The sequence below is a fragment of the Periplaneta americana genome, chromosome 14, assembly GCF_040183065.1.
Source record: "Periplaneta americana isolate PAMFEO1 chromosome 14, P.americana_PAMFEO1_priV1, whole genome shotgun sequence".
NCBI classification, from domain to species: domain Eukaryota; kingdom Metazoa; phylum Arthropoda; class Insecta; order Blattodea; family Blattidae; genus Periplaneta; species Periplaneta americana.
Genome location: NC_091130.1, coordinates 93,585,816 through 93,606,885, shown reverse-complemented (window position 1 = coordinate 93,606,885; position 21,070 = coordinate 93,585,816). Strand labels below are relative to the sequence as shown.

Here is a 21,070-nt window from a genome sequence, read left to right as displayed (position 1 = left end):
ATAAATTCCTTTTCCCATCTATTGAGCTTGATGAGTTGGCTCAGGTGCTTGATATGACTCACTGCCTGTACCTCCCCTTTGGAACAATAAACACGAAGTAAGTAATTCTTGATAATCTTCTCTTGGCTATTAATCTTTGAGGGTTCGAGGGAGATAATCTAATATTTGTTAGTATCTTATGAACGCAGGGTCCTGGAAGAGTTCAATATGAAATGTAGAATATAAGCCTTTGTTCATTTATTGCCAGTCTTTCTTAAACCTTTTAAAAAGTTCATTTTCTGGACCACTTGTTGAACCAAAGACGCTGGAGATATGGGATAGAATAATTTTCATAATATGGTGGCAACAAGTTATACAAATCAGCTTGTTCATTATCCAGAAATGCTTCTATAATTTTTTAAGCCCAGCTGTGAAGTCCAGGATTACTAGCAGCAGTATCGAATACAAGTTCTTCAATTTTGTTTCCAAGATTCCACTTCTTTGCTGTGTCAACACATGCTTTTGCCTGAGATTTTCCCATATCTCTATCAATCTTGGGAATTCCAAATAGCTTTTCTTGCCCATTACCAGTAACAAATGTAATACATTTGACTTTTTCCATGGAATTATCAATACATGGCAACAATTTTCCTCCCAATGGAAAAAAAAAAAAATAATAATAATAAAAATAAAAAAAAACCCAGTCCCTCCAATGTAATCCCTTGCTCCTCTATCTCAGCAGTTTCCTTTCTTGCTACTTTTTTGGAATGCTACACTAAACTCCTAGAGAGAGTCATATCTGTTATGTTATGTCCAAGAGCCTTAGCAACTGATCTAGCAACAAACACAACTGCACGATCTGATAGATTGACTTGATCTAAAGTGGAAACTACTCTGGGAGTTTTGAGTACATCCTTAGATGTCCTTATAACTCTGTAGATGTTAATAGGCCAGGTTGGTTTTCCACTTCGATTTCATTTGAGTAGGAATCCTAGCATAATTACACTTACTTACTTACTTACAAATGGCTTTTAAGGAAACGCCCAGGTTCATTGCTGTTCTCACATAAGCCCGCCATCGCTTCCTATCCTATGTAAGATTAATCCAGTCTCTATCATCATATCCTGCCTCCCTCAAATCCAGTTTAATATTATCCTCCCATCTATGTCTCGGCCTCCCCAAAGGTCTTTTTCCCTCAGGCCTCCCAACTAACACTCTATATGCATTTCTGGATTCACCCATACGTGCTACAGCATAATTCCACACAGGCACTATTTTCTCACATGCTGAATTGCAAGAAAATTGAATGGTTTTCCTTCTTCCAAGTCAGACGTGATCATGGCGGGCATATCGATGCAGAAGATGGGCATGCGCAGAAAAACCTGTTGTACATGTAAACAGATAGTGCTGCGCACTCAGACCTATTGTAACCAAGGAGTAACATTGCCAACGATTTGTAACATATATAGGTCTACTGATACAGTATTTAGTGCTTAGTATTTATTTATTTACCCTGGTAGAGATAATGCCATCAGCCTTTCTCTTCCCATCTATCAGAGGAATATCTATCTATGATCTTAAGAATACAATTAAAATTATAATTACAGTTAATATTAAATTTAAAATGACAATAAAATCAAAGTACTAAAACATTACTTGATTAATAAAGACTGAATAATTTATTATAAAAGTTAAGAACAAAGAAAGAATTAGTTACTGAAGTACAAATGAAACTAGAATAATTATCTAGAGATGTAACTACTGAAGATTGAAGTATTTTATGCTAGAATAAGAGAGCTATTTACAAAGAGAACAGAACAAGTACCAGCATTACATTTGAAGCGATTCTTTTTGTTCAAATTGGCGAATGTGCCAAACGCTTAGTATGTGGACATTCTGTTATAGGGAAAAAATATCATGTTGAGCCATATTACAATACCAGGCATGCTCAAACGTATGATACTGTTGGAGATGAGCGTAACATAGTAACATAGTCCTAGTAAGCTTATATTAAATTAATTTTCATCATTTTACTAGCTATCTCAAATATTAAATTAATTATAATTCATTGAATTAAATTAGCTCATAAATTAAGTTACTACTTTGCCTTATAGATTTATCTAAATTTAAATAAATGTGTAGTGAAGATTATTGCTGGAGAACCTTTTAAGTGTAGTGAAAATATTTGTAATTTAAATTTATGTATTGTATTGATTAAGGCTGGTTGAGTGGAAGAGAAGGCCTTATGGCCTTAATTCTGCCAGCGAAAATAAAACATTATTATTATTATTATTATTATTATTATTATGCAAATAATAGCAAAGTTAAAGCAATCCACCGTCAATGACGTAAGTTGTTTTTAGGAAAGTACAGTATTGTTCCAGACATTTCCCTGCTTATTGCAAAAAAAAGAAAAAGGTACATACAAGAAAATACATAAAGGAAAATCACAATGATAACTTTTAGTTGTGTAGATAATATAACTATATTGTAAAACAACTCTAATTTTAAAAGACAAATGGAAATGATGTAATTAAATAACATTGCTAAAAAATAAATAAAATATATAAAGCAAAACATTTTGTTGTGTTGATGATATATGATAATTATATGATATATATTTACGTCAACAGCACTTCTTTACATGTAATGGCGTACTCACATTTCTCATATACGGTGCCACCATTAACACATTAATACATTCTTTGCAGTACACGTCTACACAAATACTCCACAAATACTAACTATATATCTTCGTAATCCCAAGAAACTAGTTCAATTAATTAAATGTCTTTCACTGAAACATACAGCAGAATCTGTATAGGCCACTTTCTGTCTGATGCTTTTCTAATTTACTGCGGGCTAAAGCAAGGAGATGCACTATCACCTTTATTTTTTTAACATTGTTCTATAATATGCCATTAAGAAAGTCCAGGATAATAGAGAGGGTTTGGAATTGAACAGGGTACATTAGCTGCTTGTTTATGCACACGATGTGAATATGTTAGGAGAAAATTCACAAGCTGTTAGGGAACACACGGAATTTTACTTGAAGTAAAAAGAAAGGTTTGGAAGTAAATCCCGAAAAGACAAAAAGTATATGATTATGTCTCGTGACCAGAACATAGTACGAAATGGAAATATATATATTAAAAATTTATCCTTTGAAGAGATGAAAAAATTAAACGTAGAATAGATTTTTTTTTTATTTTAGTAGGTTATTTTACGACGCTTTATCAACATCTTAGGTTATTTAGCGTCTGAATGAGATGAAGGTGATAATGCCGGTGAAATGAGTCCGGCGTCCAGCACCGATAGTTACCCAGCATTTGCTCATATTGGGTTGAGGGAAAACCCCAGAAAAAACCTGAACCAGGTAACTTGTCCCAACCGGGAATCGAACCCGGGCCACCTGGTTTCGCGGCCAGACGCGCTAACCATTACTCCACAGGTGTGGACTCGTAGAATAGATATTGGAAATGCCTGTTACTATTTGGTTGAGAAGCTTTTGTCATCCAGTTTGCTCTCAAGAAAGCTGAAGGTTAGAATTGATAAAACAGTTAAGTTACCTGTTGTTCTGTATCATTGTAAAACTTGGACTCTCACTTCGAGGGAGGAACAGAGGCTAAGGGTGTTTGAGAATAAGGAAGGTGCTTACGAATTGGGTCTAAGAGGGATGAAGTTACAGAAGAATGGAGAAAGTTACATAACGGAGAACTGCATCCATTGTATTCTTCACCTGACATAATTGGGAACATTAAATCCAGAAGTTTGAGATGGGCAGGGCATTAGCACATATGGACGAATCCAGAATTACATATAGAACATTAGTTGGGAGACCAGAGGGGAAAAAGACCTTTGGGGAGCCTGAGACATAGATCAGAGGAAAATATTAAAATGGATTTGAGGGAAGTGGGATATGCTAAGCACTGGATTAATCTTACTCAGGATAGGGACCAATGAACCTCCAGGTTCTCTAAAAGCCATTTTTAAGTAAGTATATACCTTTGCATAACTTGGTCTAGCCTCCCATTCAATATTTATTCTACATTTCATTTTTTATTCTCTATTTGTTCAATAATCCTAATATTATCCCTTTCTTAGTGTCATCTCTAATATTACATACTACTTTGAAACCTCCCCCCCCCCCCAACTAATATTTACTAAAATCTCAATTTTGCTTTTTCCTGTACATTACCATATTTTATTATTTACTCCTTTTTTTTTTTTTTTGCACTGACCTTTTCTCCATGATAGTATTACTTTCTTGTTATCACTTATTCACTTCTCTTAACGCTTTTTCTCTATTATATTCACTCTGTATTTACTTAATTTTTAAATTTATCATTGCTCCATATTCTCTCCTCAAATCATATTGTATTTTATTTTAAATTTAACCTCTGTTTTTTATTCTGGATCCTAATGGTCAGCCGTACATGTCGGCCGGATGTCCCAAATTGTAGAATTTGTTGCATTTTCACTCACTTTCACACTAATCCACTTACCCCAATTCCTTCCTCACTATTCTCACTCACTGTAATAACTACTTTTAGTCTTTCTTTTTTTGACTATTCTCTTCTTCTCTTCCTTAAACTTCTATCTTTTTCCAGTTCCACTTTAGTTATACTTCTTGATCACATCCCCACATTTTTCAATCGCATTTAACTCTAAAATTTTAATTTCCAAATCCTTAGCTGTCGCAAGTTCTAACCTTTCTTTCGTTCATCTCAGCCTTATTTCTGTATCTGTTTTTCTTCCTATTTATTTCGTCTTCCATTTCAATTTCATTTTCTCTAACACTCACTGAATCTGTAAATGGGTTATCTATGCTGGTACTATTCTGAACGGTTTCTTCTCTTCCTCTTGCATTTCTCCCCTCCCCCCATGCTTTCACTTGTTCACTTGCATGTAATGGATTTCCACTTATACCCATACCCTTATTCCTCTCACTTCCGAACACCTGGTTTCTTTCCTTTTCTCCACTCACCTATTTGCTAGTGCCTGTGTTCCTTGTTACATTCTTGTCCGCATTTTTGTTGGAGTGCGCTGCCCTTACTGCTGCTCTAAGAAGGCTTGAATTCACCTTACGATACATGATCACATTACTGTTTTCTTTTCCATGTTGTGTCATCTTTACACTTTCTCTTACGTCAGTATGTGGGTTCTTGACCTGACTATTACTCTCACCTGTTACAGTGTGGTAATCTGCGACTATCAGTTGTGCTGTCCTTACAGTTGGGATGAGTTTTTTCCACCTTTCCTGTTTCTTCCCTCAGTTAACGTAGCCAACATTGACTGTTGGCTGTCTTCTTATTGCTTCCCTCTGCAACATAGGTGGAGAGAACCGTTTCCTGGAGGGGGGGGGGGGAGGCAAAGCAAAACTATAGAATCCCCATATAACGGGGTTATGGGGGACATCATTTACCTCTTCCCCCATTATAGCTTGACTGTGGTACAGTATATCAGAATATGATCATTTATTTTCGGGGGTATGTTTCTTACAGTGTTACATCCATATCCGCGATGTTTCGGACCAAGTTGTATAGGGCTTGAACTATAGGTCTACTATAAATTATAGGGTATAACTTAAGACAACCTCCCTCTTTTTCTCTCTCGTACAGAAACACATGCATGCATCAATAAAACTACGTAACAGTGCTAACAAAAACTTTTTTATATGAAGTTTACCTTCCTGAAGATATCATATGAAATGTTTTATTTAATCTCGTCTTTAAGTTTACGCATTATACCGGGATCACTTTTCTTTTTTCTGCATTGTTGTGCAGTATTATTCATATTTTTACAAGTGGCAACCTGAACACCTGCAGATTTCTAACACATGAGTACAGGCTGTTACAAAAGAAACATTACATTGCTTCCATTCCTCAAATGAGATATAGCAATTCTTATACATTCAGAAGTTTAAAACAAATGTTACAGCCCAGACACATAATCTGAAGACATTAATTCAACAATTTAATCACACAAAATTTAATCATAAACAAAAACAAAAAAGATATTTTGAATTCAATATTTTCTAACGTTAATAGAAAAAAAAAAAGAGTTGAGACAAGTTTGGGGGGCAGTGCTCCCCCATTCCCCCCCATAACTCCGCCTATGCAAAACTGTAATATGTCTGCTGTTCTCTTGCATTCTTCTAGGTAGCCCAAATTCTGGATGACCTTCATTCTTCAGTCGAAACTCCAGATCATACCATTTTCTATTCACTTTTAGTTTATCTTCGTACATTTTAGCAAAGTGACCTTTCACCCTTGCTGCTTTCATATAAGGTAGTAACCGTTTCTTCTATTTCTTACTTCAAATACCATAGTCTGTTTCTACTCTCACTCCTGAACCATAAAGCTGTCCTAGATTATTCAGAATAACTTCCCTTAATTTTGTATTCTTAAAGCTCAGTAAAATAGGTCTATTAGTGCCTTTACCTAACCTGTACATATGTTCGACATATTCTTCTCTCAACTCTATGTTAAAGATCACTTTATATCACTTATTGTCTTCAAAGTTTCTATCTGATTTTTCCGACTCATTTCTTCGACACCGAAAATAATTAATTTCCTTTTCCTCATCTTCTTTAATTTATTATTCTCTGCTCTTCTATCTCCTCACTGTTGCTTTCTACTTTAGTCTTAAGTTTTCTAGTCTGGTTCTTCGTTTCTACTTCTTCTTGATTCAATCCTGTACTATTATTACTTTCCTCTCGCTTAATACACTTACTTTATCAATTCCTGAAGTTTTTTCTGCACCCACTTTTCCATCTTCTCTTTCGGTATCTTCACTTCTTTCCAACTAGCTCTTACTCTGGCCAATAGTCTTTACACTGTGTTAGCATGTTGTGCACACGTGACTGCTTTCTCCGGTGTTCCACTGTAGACTGTTGGTGATGTAAATATATTGTAAATACAACTCTAATTTGAATAGACATATTGAAATAAAGAGATATAATATTCTTGCAATCCCACTAGAACAGTGGTTGTTAACCTTTCATGAGTCAAGGGCCCCTTTTAAAATCTGGTGAAAGCTTGAACTCTCTCCCTAGGAAAATGTGAAAAAAGTGAAACATTTTTAGATAGACTTCTGCTTTCTACATTAAAATGTATGTCTGTATGTATGTGTGCATGTATGTGAATGTATGTATTTAATGCTCAACCAGATTGATTCAACATTATTTGGTTTCTGGCAGACCAGTACAAAATCCCCATAGAGGATTTAAAATTTACAAGTTTTTTTTTTACAAACATTTAAATGTTCCCAATCCATATTACAATTTTCCTCATTACAAATGACACACTGAGGTGATGGTAAAATACCCAGTTTATATAAATATTCCGCCAGACAGTCGTGTCCTGTTGGAATCCTTATGGCAGCCACAGTCTCTTTATGGGGTGGAGGGGGGGTAATCAGTAAGCAACAAGATAGCCCATTTCTTGCCATCACTCTTTATCTACGTTAAAATAATATGGTGAATGTTCATGTTAATTTTTTATGTGACTTCCACGGACACCCTGAAGCCCATCCATGAATCTCCAAGGGCCAGGGATCCATGGATCCTTGGTTAAGAACCACTGCACTAGGAGATTAGTGACTTATGGTCGCCACTGAACTCCTCTTGCCTCATATTAAGAGCAGCAACTGCCCAGTACTTGTCCAGGGCATGCCCAATTCCTCCCCGTCTGACCACCTATGTTCTAAATGGTGAAATTGAACAAGCTGAAGTGCATCCAGTATATGTGACAGCCTTCTTCTTCTTCCCTAGCTCTACAGCCTCGTGTGGGCCTTGGCCTCCTCCACTATACACTTCAATCATCTCTTTGCAGCAAGATCTGTCTCTATACAGTCCAACCATCTTATTCTTGGGCGGCCTTTTCTTCTTCCTTGAGCAAAGACTCCCTTTGAACATTCTTTTTGGCATACGGTTATCTTCCATTCTTTCAAGGTATTCCAGCCATCTTAGTTTTTGTGATTTAATAAATCTAACAACATCCTGGTTCTCTATTAAATAATCTATCCTTCCTTGACCCTGCCATCTGATTTCCTGTATTTCAGTAATATCTATTTTGTATTTAAGTATTTCGTTAGTTATCTCGTTCATTTTCCCTGACCTTAACATAGTCCTTACATTAGATATAAATGAATAAAATTAGCCTTGTCGAGATATACATTTCGAACTTTTACTTTTTCTGGATACCATAAGAAATGAAAGCAATAAATTGCTGGTAGCACATGAAGCTCTTCTTCCAATCTTACCTGGTTGTAAGAATTTATAACAGGTTATGCGACGGAATCCCACATCATTACAGCAACTACAGGAGATACCAGATCATTACACAAGAACTCAATGCAGGGAACCTTTTCTGTTGTATGACTCATATACTCGTACTGTCCACGGCAAACAGGACAATAGTGTCCTCATGTTTAGCACAAGAAACAACTTGAAGTATTTATGAGGGACTTTTAAGATGAGTAGCCTATTCATTCCTATCTTCATGTGGAACTGGCAGATATTGAACACAATGAAATCGCAGTTCCATTGGTTTACGCACATGAATATGGAATATTTTACTATGGTGTTACAGAAGGTGATGGAAGAAGCACAAACATCTATAAATATCTACCAGATAAGAATATTGTACAATTATTGTACCAAACATAATTTAGAATGCATTGAAATATTAGATAAGCTACTATAGGGGAAGAGGCTTTTTTCACGTGAATTACACAAAATGTTCAATTTTGTAGATAAAATATTCAAAGTATATTTATAGTTATTAAAGTTAGTTTTTCTTAATTCATTTCCATTTAATTTAATCATAATTATATTAACTTCCAGAAATTTCATCTTATCACAAGAAGTCCACTTCAGAGGCAACAGCAGAAAAAAATATCAACATCTTATGTGACGAAACAACAGACAGGATGGGGCGATGTGTTTTTTGGTACTGTTTCAGGTCGCAGATGTTGGAGAAGTTCAGTGTTCGTCGCTTCAGTGAAATACTTAGATTCAGGAAATGCAACAACTGCTCTCATGCAGTGTTGAATGTACTTCATAATCATTCTGTTCCATATGATTCAGTGGAAGTGTTTGTTAGTGACAATGCTGCTTACAGGACTCTTTGTTATGAAACTTTGGAAGTTGTAATAAGGGATCATCTAATTCATGTACAGTGCTGGACCCATAAGTTAAGTTTGTTTGGGAATTGTGTCGGAATTCAATGAAATTGTTACCATGGTTACGTCTGCCTTCTAACACTAGAAAGAGGAAATATAAATATTTTGAGTTTCTGAAGTCTAGATATGAAGCTTCTAAAGAAGCTATGGTTTTTCCTTCTCCCACTGCAATGAGGTGGAATAGCTGATGTGAGACTGTCTTCTATCTAGCTGATTATTTTGAAGAGACTGTCTTCTATCTAGCTGATTATTTTGAAGATACTGTCCTCTTTTCCAAGCAGCCTAACATGAGGGATATTCAAAATATTGGGGTAAATTTTTTACAGGCGCTTAATGTAAATGTTTCAAGGTTAAATGATCACACAATTTTTGTTGAATATCATGCTAGTGAGTTTGCTGAATTGTTAACTTTACTGAGGGGTACAAATATCCAACATCTCACTTGTTGTACCCAAGACTACACATCTCGGACAGTAATTTAGCAGATATTGTTGCTGGACATTATTCTGAAGGGACAATAAATTCACTGTCGAGATTAAGTCCATTAGATGAAGCTACATCAAAGATGTGTTTTCCAAAGCTGCTCAGTAAGCAAAGAATAAACCGTCAATTTTGAAGAAAAAGGACCCTGGCCGAAAGAACTTTGAGGCTATAGTGAAGATATTCTACCAAAGAATGTAGTTCATTTGAACAATGTTGATGAATCACATATTGACATTTTTCCAGGATTTTCGAGTATATCAAAAAAGGAAATTCGAAGTGCATAGAATTCATTTAAGAAAGTATATGATTATGTCTCATGACCAGAATATTGTACGAAATGGAAATATAAAAATTGGAGATTTATCCTTTGAAATGGAAGTGTTTTGTAGTTTTGTTATGGCTGTGATTTGTTCTTTGTAACGTGTTTGAAATGATCTGCCTGTCTGTCCTATGTAGAAGTTGTTGCAGGTGTTGCATTTGAGTTTGTATATATATATTTTCTTTATTGGGTTATTTTACGACGCTGTATCAACATCTAGGTTATTTAGCGTCTGAATGATATGAAGGTGATAATGCCGGTGAAATGAGTCCGGGGTCCAGCACAGAAAGTTGCCCAGCATTTGCTCGTATTGGGTTGAGGGAAAACCCCGGAAAAAACCTCAACCAGGTAACTTGCCCCAACCGGGATTCGAACCCGGGCCACCTGGTTTCGCAGCCAGACACGCTGACTGTTACTCCACAGGTGTGGACGAGTTTGTATATGCCTGTGTGGTTGTATTTGTTTGTTTCTGTTCTTTGTGTGTTGAGATGCTTTTGTAGAGTATTATTTGTTCTGTATGTGATGTTGTAATTTAATTTTTTGAATGAGGTTGCAATCTTGTGTGTGTTTTTATTTCCATATGTTAGTGTGATGTATTTTTTTTTTTGTATTCCTGTGTTTGTGTTGTATTCTTGTGCTTTTTGTGATTATGTATTGTCTTTCTTATTATGTTGTCTATTATGTTGGGGTTGTATCCATTTTCTTGTGCTATGTATTTGATTGTGTTTAGCTCTTCTTTCTAGTTATGATGACTCATTGGTATGTTGAGGAGTCTGTGTACCATTGTTCGGAATGCAGCTTGTTTGTGTTGTGTTGGGTGATTGGATGTGTTGTGTATGTGCGTTGTTGTTGTTGGTTTTCTGTAAACTTTGAATGTGTGTTTGTTGTCGACTTTTGTTATTGTGATGTCTAGAAAATTTATGGATTTGTTGTTTTCAATTTCTAATGTGTAGTGTAGCTTTGGGTGTATTTTGTTTATGTATTGATGCAGGTTTTGGATCTGTCTTTTGCCCACATATGCAGAACACATCACAAATGCTAACCATACCTACAGAGACATCAACAAAGACATGGAAATTCTACATGTTCAACCAAAAAGCCAGAAACTAAACACACTAGAACAATACGAAATATATAGACACACAAAAACACATCCAAATGAAATTCTCAACACACAACTCACTTTCAGAACACACACTCTTTGACTCCACATTACACTACACAAACACATCCCCACAGGAAACACAAACAAAAGGTGCCAAGAACATCATCAATCAGTTCTGAAGATGGCCGATAACAGGCAGAAACATGTTAACGAGGTAATGTAAAAATTTAACACGAGAAAGACATAATATGTTTTCCGAAGTGATACAGTGTTAAAAGTTGTGTAATCAAGATGTATAATTTTCTTTTGCTTCACAGCTTCTCCAAAATGTATATAGTTATAAATAGAGCTAGGAAGTTTAGGTGCAAAATTTTGGTCATAAAGGCACAAAAAAGATTCCTTAATTTAGATGAAAAGGTGAGAAAAAAATTTCACCCTCTTTAGTGAAAATGTCAGCTGACTGACCTATGGTTGGGGTTCAGCCAATAAAGCAGATGATATTGACAAGGAGAAGAAAATAATTTTGATTGTGTTCGAGTAAAGGGGGTTGTTATTTTTGAGAAACTGCACTTAGTGTCCCGCAAGAAATTTTTCTAAGTCCAATGATGGGACACTGCGCATGCGCAAGACACAGACAAGTAAAGGAGCTACCACACCATAGATAAAGCTAGTGCTCTAACAATGACATGTACTTAAACCGTTTTAGCAGGTACATTTCGCAATAGCTGAGACTCAACATAACAAATGGCGGCAGTTATATTGCATTGTTTAGGACCGTTTTCTCCAAAGTTGTTAAACTTTGGATAAATTAAACCCGTTCAACTTTACTATTCAGTTTAAACATGCTTCCATTTTCCCCATAAATATCTGACAGCCCACCAGTTTAAACTAATGTTGGCACTAGATGCTCATGGCTTCTCATGTGTTGGGTACATTGAACAATGGTTACTGATGTCGCGTTAACATGTCAGCCACAGATCAAGATGTCAGCTGTTTACAGAGAATTAATGCTATAATCAAATCAACGCAAATAAAGAAGGAATGCATCTACTAGTTTCACAAATAAATAAATCATTTATACCCATGTGAAGTGTTGTGTATCATTTAATCAGCTGTTTTCTTGAATTTATTGGAAAGCGTTCTCGATTCCACTTTTCTCTGATAGGCAAGATCGTACAATAACTTGTGTCTTGTGTTAATGTGCATTATCTCGCGGCATATATGGATCCATTTTAATATAAAAAATAATTTCCTTTAGTTTATTCCTTTCCCTCCGAAAATCATGATCTTACTTAATTTCAAGAAGACAACTTCCAGCTTTTTAACGTGTTCGATAACCCACTAAATTAGGCCTACCTGATGTACCCAGGATCTTGATAATTCTAAGGGAAATTGCTTTTATGTTTAACATTGCAGTCTGTGACCTAATCTATTTATGTAATATTGACAGGCCCTAGTTTATAATTGGCTAGAATGGGCAAATACCCAGAGCAAGAGAAAGTATTTTAAGGTAGGATGTTAAAATAATTATTAAATACATGCTCAATAAAAATGAATATTTATAAATAATGTAATAAAAACAGCCTTTTGTTTGGTGAATTGACACAATTATTGTTTCACATTTTTGTTTGGTAATAGAATGAAGTTAAAGAAAGAGGTTAGGGTGCCAATATTTGCTTTGTCCAGTTTTCCAGTGACCTAAACCCAGGGCCTAAATATTCATAATAGGTGTCATCCTCTTGTATTATTTTTATTTCAGTAAACGGTTGGTTGCTCTGTACTCGTATGATTGCTTCATCGTCCATTATGAATTTTGATCAGATTATCATAAGCTGATTAATGTACACTGTAAGGTCCTGTGTTCAGAAATGGAGAATTCAGGGAAAAAAAGTAAGAATTTTAGTCCAGTAGAAATTGATTTACTGCTCTCTTTAGTTAGTACAAAGAAAGATATATTAGAATGTAAGAAAACCGATAGTGTATCTTTAAAAGACAAAGAAAAAGCTTGGCAAGAGCTAGCAGAAAGTTCCAATGAAATTAGTGGAACTGTAGTATGGTAAGAGATTGGAAGATATTAAAGGGGAAGTATGAAAACCTCAAAAAGACCTGTAAAAGGAGGTTTTCCGAAGATAAAAAATACACACAGGTGCAGGTAGAGACCCAAATCAACCGAACTTAATAATAACATATTAAAATAAAAGAGATTATTGGCACAATACAACTTGAGGGGCTACCATCTGTATGTGACTCAAATTGTACTGGCCAGTCATCACTACTCGCATCTGTGGAGCACCCATCTGCAAACACTGGAAAAGCACAATTTTTCCTCCTTAAATCCAATCAATTCAAAATTCCAATGTAACTCCCTTTTCATCTGTGAATCTATACAAGTCTGTAGCTTCTGAATCCCAAGCATTTGTCGCAGGTGACGATTCAAATCCCACTGATCAGGTATACCAATATAATAGTATTTCAGGATAATATACAAATTAATGAAGTAGAAGCCATTCCATGTAGCAGCCAATTCAGTATTAGGGACCTGAGGAAACCAACTTCCACTCCGCTCCTAGTAAAGAAGAAAAGACCATCACTAGACAGTTCATTGGCAGGAAAGAAACTTATGGCATTATGGCAAGAAAAACAAGTTCTGCAGTTACAAAAACAAGCAATAGAGGATCAAATTCAATTCCAAATGATGGAGCATGAATTTAAAGTACCAGTAACATATATTATGAAAGAAAAACGTACAGTGAAAATGAAACTCACAGAACTGTATATAAAAAATAAGGAGTTTGATCTTGAGATGAAAAGAATAATTCTTGAACTTGATGTTAGGAATAGGGAATTGGACCTTAAAACAAACTGCAATACAAGATTTTGATGTAGTTATGGTGTTTATTTTGTTCAAGTCTATATGTTCTTTTTTATTTAAATTAAAAAATTTAATCTAACGTATTAAATCACTTTAGGTACCGGTAACTTATATATTTAAAGGCAGTATTGATAACTTCAGTTTTGTAGTGGTTTTTAGTGGTCCTAATATGTTATGATGTCATTTTGATATTTTCATAAAGTCATTCGGTTTATATCATTCACTGTATTAATAATACCATAATCAACATCACATCAGGTTATTATGCTACTTAAAACAGAAGATATTTAAATTCATGCAGCTTCTTAAATAACTTAATAACAAGTTAATCAGTAGGTAGTTTAACTTAATTACAATTGAAAAACGAAATTTATTGCATGCTATTACCTATCACATAATTTATATATGGTTTATTTATAATATACTAATAATACATAAGAAAAAAAAACAGTAGGCCTAGGACTAATTATAACATGACATCAAAATGTTCATAAATCAATTTTTAGTTTCATTTCTAATTATTTTAATAGACATGAACATAATATGAAATATACAGGATATTCCCTCTAGCTAATTTCTTATATGTTAGAAAATAAACACACTGCATATTTCAAGTAATTAGTTACTTTCTGTCATTCAGATCCGACATTGATATAATTTTGATACAAATGCAGATATATTTCAACTTGTAACTTCACTGCGTAATTAAAATAAAGTGGAATTTTTACATAAATTGTAACTACACTATAATGTGTTAAAATATTTGTATATCAGTACCAGTAGTAATATTTTATACAACACAGTTACAGTTAAGTCAGGTCATCATTAAATTTTATATTGTGTGGTGTAGCATCAATGGCGGGCTTATGTGAGGGCGGCAATGAACCTCCGGGTTCCTTAAAAGCCAGTAAGTAAGGTGTAGCATCTAAAGCTACACCACACAAGATAATATGTCAGGTTTAAAAAAAGTAAAAATTTTAGGCTTAATAATTATGGTGTAAGTTACTGGTACTGCTTAATTTCCAGTGAAGTAAAGTTATAATATACTTTTGAAAATATGCAAGTTTAACATGAATAATAAACAATGTTACATGTACTGCAGTGAATGAAACTTATTTTATGTTAATTTAATCTCTTCCTTCACTGGTTCACCAACAAATCATGGAAGTACTGATGGATAAGGTGATTTCGCCTGACATTTTCTGCTACATTTGGGTGGTTGTTAGCTGCTTGAGGGAAGTTATGCACAGCGTTAATGGCATCCAACTGGTCATCAGTAACAGGAGGTATATTTTCATTCTCATTGCAAGCTATATTGTGTAAAATAGCTGTTGCCACAATTACACTTTGAATTCTGTCCAATTTTAGTCTGATTCCAGTAGCTAAAACAGGAAATCTTTTTTTTATACCCCATAGCTCCTCTCTACTGCACTTCTAGTCCTTATGATGGCCTCCTGAAAAATTTGTTCCTCTGGCGTGTGTGTAATTGTCAGTGGCGTAATGAGATAATTTTGTACAGCATATCCACTATCTCCAACTAGAATGGCTGCACCAAATTCTCCAGCTTCAAATCGCCTCTTAATTATTGAAGAATTAAAAATATGTGAGTCATGAGATGAGCCTGGCCACCTAGCCATAATGTCTCGAATCAGCAAGGAAGAATCAGACACAGTTTACACATTAATTGAAAAAAATTCCTTGCGATTTCTGAAGATTTCTGCATCTCCTCCACCTGGTGATTGTATCTTCACATGTGTTCAGTCAATTGCACTTATATAGTTAGGAAAACGCCAAATCTTATAAAATCCGTGCTTAACCCTTGCCGTTCCTTTAGGTGTTGTTGGGATGATGATATAATGCTATGACAAATGTCCTATAGCTGTAGAAACTTTTGCAAGGACTGAGAGAACAGAGACTGGAATTAAGAGTACAGAGAGTGGACTGAGAGGACAGAGAATGATCTGAGAGTACAGAGAGTGAACTGAGAGAAGAGTGGATTGAGAGGACAGAGAGGAGCCTGGGAGGATAGATAGAGCACTGTGGGATAGGGAGTAAGCTAAGAGAACAGAGGGAACAGAGACTGAACTAAGTGACAAGAAGGTGGAGAGCGAGGATGGTGAGTAGACTGAGAGACCAGAGAGTGGACTGAGAGGACAGACAGTAGACGGAGGGGACAGAGAGTAGACTGAGAGGACAGAAAGTGGACAGAGATTACAGAGAGTGAATTGAGAGTACAGAGAGTAGACTGAGGGGCAGAGAATGGAATGAAGGGACAAAGTGGACTGAGACGACAGAGAGAGGACTCAGATAAGAGTGTGTAGCCTGAGAGGATAGGGAGTGGACTGAGAAGTTAGGGAATGAACCAGATGAGTGGGAATGAGCTAAGAGAACAGAGAATGAACTGAGATAAAGAGAGTGGACACAGAGAATGCTGAGTATATTGAGAGAACAGAGTGTGGACTGAGAGGACAGAGAAGGGGCAGAGATTACAGAGAGTGAATTGAGAGTACATTGTGTGGATTGAAAGGATGGAAAGTGATACAAAGAAAACTGAGAGGATGGAGTGAGCTGAGGAGAAAAAGAGTGAACTGAGAAGACGCAGATTGGATCGAGAGGAGAAAGAGAGAGAGGACTGAGGTAGTAGAAAAGGGAAAGGATACAGAGTGGACTGATATCAAAGAGAGAGTACCAGTACTGAAATTACAGTGAGTGAGCACAGAGAGGACTCAGAGGAAAGAATTCTGACTCACAATTTCCCCAGTTCATTCTCAGTCTTCTCTCTATCCTCTCAGTTCACTCTCTGTACACACAATCCACTCTCAGTTTTTCACCCCACTCTGTCCTCTCAGTCTACTCTCTGTCACCTGAGTCCATATTCTGTACTCTCTCTCCTCTCAGACTACTCTCTGTCCTCTCGATCCACATTCTGTCTCCTCTCTGTTCTCTCAGTCCACTCTCTGTCCCTTCCCTGTTCTCTCAGATCACTCTCTGTTCACTCTATGACCTATCAGTCCACTCTTTGTCTTCTCACTCCACTCTTTGTCTTCTCAGTCCATTCTCTGTCCTCTCAGTCCACTCTCTGTCTTCACTCTGTCCTCTGAGTCCACACTCTGTGCTCTCAGTACACTCTCTGTTCTTTCAGTCAACTATATCCTCTCTGTCCAATCTCTCTTCTCTCAGTTCACTCTCTGTTTAGATTTTTCCTGCAATTCTTTATTCCTACAATAAGCAATTATACATTTTCAGGGCTCGAACTCAGGAAGTAATTCCGTCATTGGGTTAAAACTACAGACTGTAATGTGGCGGAGATTTGCATTGTGTATACAAGTTTTTAGTTTTTCCTGAAACTTTTTATTCCGTTAATAAAAAATTATAAATTTTCGGGGCTCGAACTCAGAGAATAATACCGTCATTGGATTCAAACTACAGGCTGTAATTTGGCGGAAGATGTGCATTGTGCATACGTTTTAAATTTTTCCTGCAATTTTTTATGCCTCTATAATGAAGAATTATAAGTTTTCGTTGGCTCAAACCCAGGAAATAATGCCGTCACTGGGTCCAAACTATAGACTGTAATTTGGCGGAAGTCGAGCAGTGTGTATACAATTTTTTTTTATTTTTCCTGGAAATTTTTATGCCTCTAATAAACAATTATAGCCTACACTTTCGGTATTCGAACTCAGGAAATATTGCCGTCACTTTGTCCAAAGAAGAGACTGTAATTTGGCGGAAGATGTGCATTGTCTATACAAGTTTTTAGATTTTTCCTGCAATTTTTTGTCTCTAACAAAGAATTATAAATTTTTCGGAGCTCAAACCCAGGATATAATGCCGTCACTGAATCCAAGTTACAGACTGCAATTTCGCGGAAGTGGAGCATTGCGTGTACATGTTTTTGGACATTTTTTGTAATTTTTTATACCTATAATGATGAATTATATATTTTCAGGGCTCGAATTCAGCCTTAATTGGTTCCTATTTTGGCGGTTCCATAGATGAACTGTTCCTACTACAAACATAATCTTTGTAATAAGACAGCAGTATTTTACACTCTTTGCGCGTCTTGTACTCTCTGCTCGACCTGCATTAGGTTTTTATCGAGAGGAAGATTGGCATAAGTAACAATTTTCGTTACAGTGGAGGCAGATGAGTTAAGGTTGGTAGTGCAAAAAGCGCTAGAAATATGTTGGCACTCCTTCAGATGTTACAGCATAGCGGGACAAATACTGCAGTTGAGCCGTTATTTTTTGTGAAAATGGAGTTTTGTTTCTCAGGTGAATACACAAGTTAAATTCTGCAAGTGGGTGTGCAAAAAAGAACAAAAAAAAATAGTAGCACTTGATGTGTTTTATTTGTGTACAAAATTATTTGCAATAAGATTCCGAAGTTTAATTTTCATTTATCTCAAAACTCATTTTTATGAAGGATCAAGCTCAAATTCCTTTTCTTCTTATTCAATAGTCTTCCCCTAATGGTGGTGTGATGAAGCACAAACTAATTTTGAGGGAAAAATTGTTCCGAGGCCGGGCATCAAACCCGGGACCTTTGGTTAAACGTACCAACACTCTCCCAACTGAGCTACCCGGGAACTCTACCAGACACCGATCCAATTTTTCCCCCTATATCCACAGACCTCAAAGTGGGCTGACAACCATCAAGCAACCAACATTGAGTGCATACTAACTCTGTGTGACTTAAATTGTGGTTTTCTGTTGACGTACAGTGACGTGTATTATGCAAATCAAGCTTTCAGGTATAACTCCCTGTAAAGTTGATTTGAATAATTTCGAGGGAAAAATTGTTCAAGGGCCAGGCATCGAACCCGGGACTTTTGGTTAAATGTACCAATGCTCACCCAACTGACAAGGAGTTCTTAATAACTATAATATACTACGAATATTTTATCTAAAAAAAATTAGGAAATTTTGTGTAATTCACGTGAGAAAGCTCCTTCCCCTATAGTAGCCTATCTAATATTTCAAAGCATTCTAAGTTATGTTTGGTACAATAATTGTATAATATTCTTATCTGGTAGATATTTTTCACGTAGAGTTTTAACACATAATAACTCTCCTTCCTTCGAAAATTCATTTATCCATCCCCTCAGTGTTTAATTTTTCAGCTTTTCAAGTGGAATATTCGCCTTTGAAAAAGCTTCTACCGTACACTTGGAATAATAATCCTTTTCAAACTGAAAATAGAAATTCATATACTACTGATGCTTGGTTTTGTGCTTGTTTCCGACCATCATAATGATGCCTGCAATGAAATTTTGCTGGTGTTGCAATATTTTGATAGCATTTACATTTCCAGGACACCAGCACTTGGATGACATTGTGCATTGCTGCCGCACTATCCACAGCAACAATGGAGTCAATATCAAGTGACTCTTCAAGATGAAGATCAACAATGCACGAATAATATTTAGGAACGTTTTCATAACTGACTGCAGGTTGTTCTTGGCAAACAATACTGGCACTTCTACAGAGCTTTAGAAGATATTATCAAGGAACAGGCAGATGTGGAAGCAATCTTGTGGGAATTTCACTTGGGTCGAAACACATGTGCAATGTGTGCTAGAAGACTACCGCCTTCTGAATTACCGTGGACTCTAACTGCCTTCAGACTATCTTTAGGTGAGTTGATGAACAGCCTGCACTCTTCAGCAATACAATCAACTGTAATTTCTTCCATCAGTCGACAGATATTAAGTAAACTATATCTCCAGCAATTAGCAATGTGGGGCTTCTCATAAAATAAGACTTTCACATTCCTGCCTTAGTTTTAGAAAGATCTAAGTCTCGAATCAAGTGATTAAACTGAGATTGAATTAATAAATATGACTCTTTGATACTGTATACCGAAAACTCATCTTCTTTTGCACACCTACTTTCTGAAATCTCTCGAGATTCTGGTTCAGATTCCAGATCACACTCTTCTAGTGGTTCTAGCACAGCTGATTCATCATGAAGGACAGATCTCTTTATAGAAGGGAGGTCCCCATGGACTGTTCTGCATTTACTTTTTCAGAGAAATCTTGATTTCAGTGAAACAAAAGTAGTTACATGATTACGAGGTTCCCATCATACCAAAGGGATAGCAAAAGGCATCAACTTGTATCTTTTAACCAGCCAGTTAGTGTCCTCGAACATGAGCTGTAACAATGTTTCAAGGCCCCCCCTTTATCCTGGTTGCTAAACTTGTATTGGAAGTAGTGAGGTATGCTTTTTTTACTAGTGGCTATGGCCAGTTTTTAACGTTACTTAAAAGAAACTTAAAATTTAAATATGGTATTCCATTAAAGTTGCGCAATAAGCAGTGTATAGTACATTCATCTGAACTTTTTGCTTAAGAAGTAAATAACGTGAAACTGTATAATTGTATCACTTTAAATTGAATTTTATGTATAATGATAAAGGTCTCTCTTCATCGAAAACTGTGCTTGATACAAGAATTTTGGTTAGATAACTTATTCGAAATCAGTGTTACTGAATTTATAAAGTTCACACATTACTTTAACAGAGAAAAATTGATGCTGGCCAGTGTTATTAATTCTTTTATTTCCACAGGACAGAAAAATCAATACATCCCAAGGTGTCAAAATTCTTAATTCTGCATCCAATAACTCTGATAAATTACTGTAAAATGCACATGGTGTGCTGTGGATGTTGTTTACCAAAGCAAAACTATTATCTGGGCTAATCACCAGATAAATGCACATGAATAACTGAAAACATGAATAATACGATTAAAAACGAATTTTTAAACATATTTTATAAATATGTCATCTTCTATGTTTTCTCAAGCTGGACCATCATATACTGGTACAGGAACATTGCCAAGCGTAAGAACATGGGTTGTTAATTTAAGATAACTGTCAGAAGAAAGTGAAATAGAGAGAGCAGCACAACAATGATGATTTTTATCACCTACCCTGTTCAACACCTATTTGCAGGATTTATCGAAGAACTGTTATCAGAACATGACAGGGGTGATAATAGGAGGAAGAAGAATAAAGTGCATAAGATTTGCTGATGATATGACATTGTTAGCAGAAGAGAAGACAACACTAAGGGATATGCTACTGGAGCTAATGACAGCTGTGAGCAGTATGGAATGAAAGGTA

General features: G+C 35.9%; 1 protein-coding gene across 6 annotated transcripts in view; it reads right to left on the bottom strand.

Annotated features, from left to right (window-relative positions):
• Rad51D (Rad51 recombinase D) overlaps window positions 1–21,070 on the bottom strand; it is a 73,324-nt gene that overhangs the window by 6,280 nt on the left and 45,974 nt on the right. The window contains exon 4 of one of the 6 annotated variants that reach the window (XM_069845764.1): window positions 13,307–13,638. The exons of the other annotated variants lie outside the window; for them this stretch is intronic. Within the exon in view, the coding sequence (XP_069701865.1) occupies window positions 13,345–13,638 (294 nt within the window). The 3' untranslated portion in view covers window positions 13,307–13,344. The remainder of the gene's footprint in view (window positions 1–13,306; window positions 13,639–21,070) is intronic. 6 annotated transcript variants of the gene reach the window in all.